Here is a 2,804-nt window from a genome sequence, read left to right on the forward strand (position 1 = left end):
AACAGTGCATATGGGTTGGCCGAGCCACACTCAGGCCCATATGTGATCAATTGGGTTCTAGTGCTCACTAAAGATTTAAGTGTAATTCTTCGAATTTGAGGTAGAGGCTATAAATTTGTATAAAATAGTGGGAGGACCTTTAGACTAAAGTCCAAGTCTTTAAGGTATTGTCAATTCATATACTGATAGCCGATTTTCTTTTTATGCAGAAATGGCCACTAGTTTGTCACTTCGTTTATTGTTGGATAATGACAAGTTGACTGGACCCAATTTCAACAACTGGCTTAGGAAACTTAAAATTATGCTAGAGCATGAACATATCCTTTATGTGATAACGGATCCAGCACCTGAACAGCCTGCTGCTAATGCACGGGGTGCGGTCAGAGAAACTTATCAAAAGTGGCTCAGTGACCGTATCACTATCCGATGCATTATGCTTGCTGCAATGAGCGACGAGTTCAGTCGTCGGTTCGAGAATGCCCAGCCTGAAGAAATTGTTCAAGTGTTGAACGAATCTTTTGGTACTCCCGACGACGTTGAAAAGTACAAGACTAGTGCTATTTTCAGCGCACGGATGAAGGATGGGGCATCGGTGACTGATCATGTATTGTACATGATTGAGCTGATCGAGCACCTGAGCACTCTCGATTTTTCCCTTCATGATCAATTGGGAAAGATGCTCTACTGAACTCTCTTCCTAGTTCGTACCGTCCATTTCTCACCAATTTTCGTATGACGAAATTGGTAGTAAATTATCACCAATTATTGGATTTACTATAAACTTTTGAGAAGGATCACCAACTTCTAAAAGAGTCGGTGAATTTAGTGGGAGGTTCGTCCAAGGGTCGTGGTCCCTTTAAGAAAGGGAAGAAGAAAAACAAAAATCAAAAGAAAAAGGTACATCATGCTGAGCAGAGTCAGACTAAGAAGAAGAAGGCTGATCAGAGTAAGGCAGAGTGTTTCTACTGCAAGAAGCAAGGGCATTGGAAGAGGAATTGTCCTCTGTACATTGCATCTCTTGATCCGAATAAGCCTAAGAAAAGTGGAAAATCAGTTGCCAATCAAGGTATTTATATGATAATGCCTTGTAATTTTTCTATTTGTAATAATTCGACTTGGGTATTGGATACCGGTAGTCCTTTTAATATTTGCAATTCGTTGCAGGGACTTCAGGTCAGTGAGAGGTTTGAAGAAGGACAAAGATTTCTGAATGTTGGAGATGGAAAACCTGTTCCAGTTCTAGCTTTAGGAATTCTTAAACTTGTACTCAGCTCTCATGTAAATGTCCTTAGTGATTGTCACTATTGTCCAAGTTTTTTATTAAATATCATTTCTGTAAGCCTTTTGGCCAAAAATGGTTATGAAATATCAATAAAAAAGGATTATTGCAATATCATTTGGAATGGTGTTGCTGTAATGAATGGAATTCTGAGTAATGGCATTTACATTTTGTCACAGCCTGTTCATGTAATGTACAAGTCCAATAAGCGCCCTAGAATAGATAATGTCACGGATGTCTACCTTTGGCATCATAGGCTAGGTCATATTAACAAGAACAGGATAAACAGGTTAAATAAAGAGGGAATCCTCAATGTTAATGATTGTGAATCATTAACAACCTGTGAATCATACCTTCTTGGTAAGATGACCAAGTCACCTTTTACTGAAAAAGGTGAACGAGCCAATGACTTATTGACCCTAGTACATTCTGATGTATGTGGGCCAATGAGCACAAATGCTAGAGGCGGATATGCATATTTCATTACTTTCACAGATGACCTTTCAAAGTATGGTTATGTCTATTTAATGAGACATAAATCTGAAGCATTTGAAATGTTCAAATTATATCGTAATAAAGTAGAAAAACAAACTGGAAAGAGTATTAAAACTTTTCGATCAGATCGAGAGGGTGAATACCTTTCCAATGAGTTTTTGACATATCTGGAAGAGAATGGGATTCTTTTCCAATGGACTCCTCCTGGTACACCGCAGTATAACGACGTGTTAGAAAGGAGAAATCGAACTCTATTAGATATGGTTCGATCCATGATGGAGTTTGCTGATCTGTCCATATTCTTTTGGGGATATGCACTTGAGTCAGCCTGTTATATACTTAATAAGGTTTCAAGTAAATCTGTGAATAAAACACCACATGAGATGTGGATGGGACGAAAACCGGTACTCTCTCACCTTAGGGTTTGGGGGTGTCCGGCATACATCAAACGTTTGAAAACAGACAAACTTGAACCCAAGTCTGACAAATATTTTTTTGTCGGTTACCCTGAAGAAACTAAAGGATATTATTTCTAGCTTGCTGAAGAACAAAAGTTGTTCGTAAGCAATAGAGCTGTTTTCTTAGAGAAAGAATTTCTTAGTGAAGGAACTAATAACTCTAATGTTGAATTTAGGAAAGTTCAACATGTAGAAGATCCGACACCATCCACTGAACCAATTGAGTCGGATTTGATTAGATCAGATCCAGAATCCATCTTAGATGCACCATTAAGACGATCAGGTAAAGTACCATGTCAGCCGGATAGATACTATGATTTCTTGGTTCGGGACGGAGATCCTTTCGAACTTGATGAAAACGATGAAGATCCGATCACCTACATGGATGCAATGCAGAGGTATGACTCTGATGCATGGCTTGGAGCCATGCAGTCCGAAATGGAATCCATGAAGGTCAATGATGTATGGACAGTAGTTGACCCATCCGAAGGGATTAAACCCATAGAGTGTAAGTGGATTTTCAAAAGAAAACGGGGCGCAGACGGAAAGGTAGAGACCTATAAAGCCCATCT

General features: G+C 39.2%; 1 protein-coding gene across 1 annotated transcript; it reads left to right on the plus strand.

The window, feature by feature from the left end:
• Positions 1-445: 445 nt before the first annotated feature.
• Positions 446-2,425, plus strand: LOC149753679 (uncharacterized). The gene is made up of 3 exons (XM_089930363.1): positions 446-604; positions 835-1,066; positions 2,409-2,425. The coding sequence occupies exons 1-3, from the start codon at positions 446-448 to the stop codon at positions 2,423-2,425; spliced, it is 408 nt and encodes a 135-aa protein (XP_089786489.1).
• The last annotated feature ends 379 nt before the right edge of the window (positions 2,426-2,804 follow it).

This window comes from Phoenix dactylifera, chromosome 4, assembly GCF_051530095.1.
Source record: "Phoenix dactylifera cultivar Ajwa chromosome 4, Ajwa_hap1_PhDact_Kaust_v1.1, whole genome shotgun sequence".
NCBI classification, from domain to species: domain Eukaryota; kingdom Viridiplantae; phylum Streptophyta; class Magnoliopsida; order Arecales; family Arecaceae; genus Phoenix; species Phoenix dactylifera.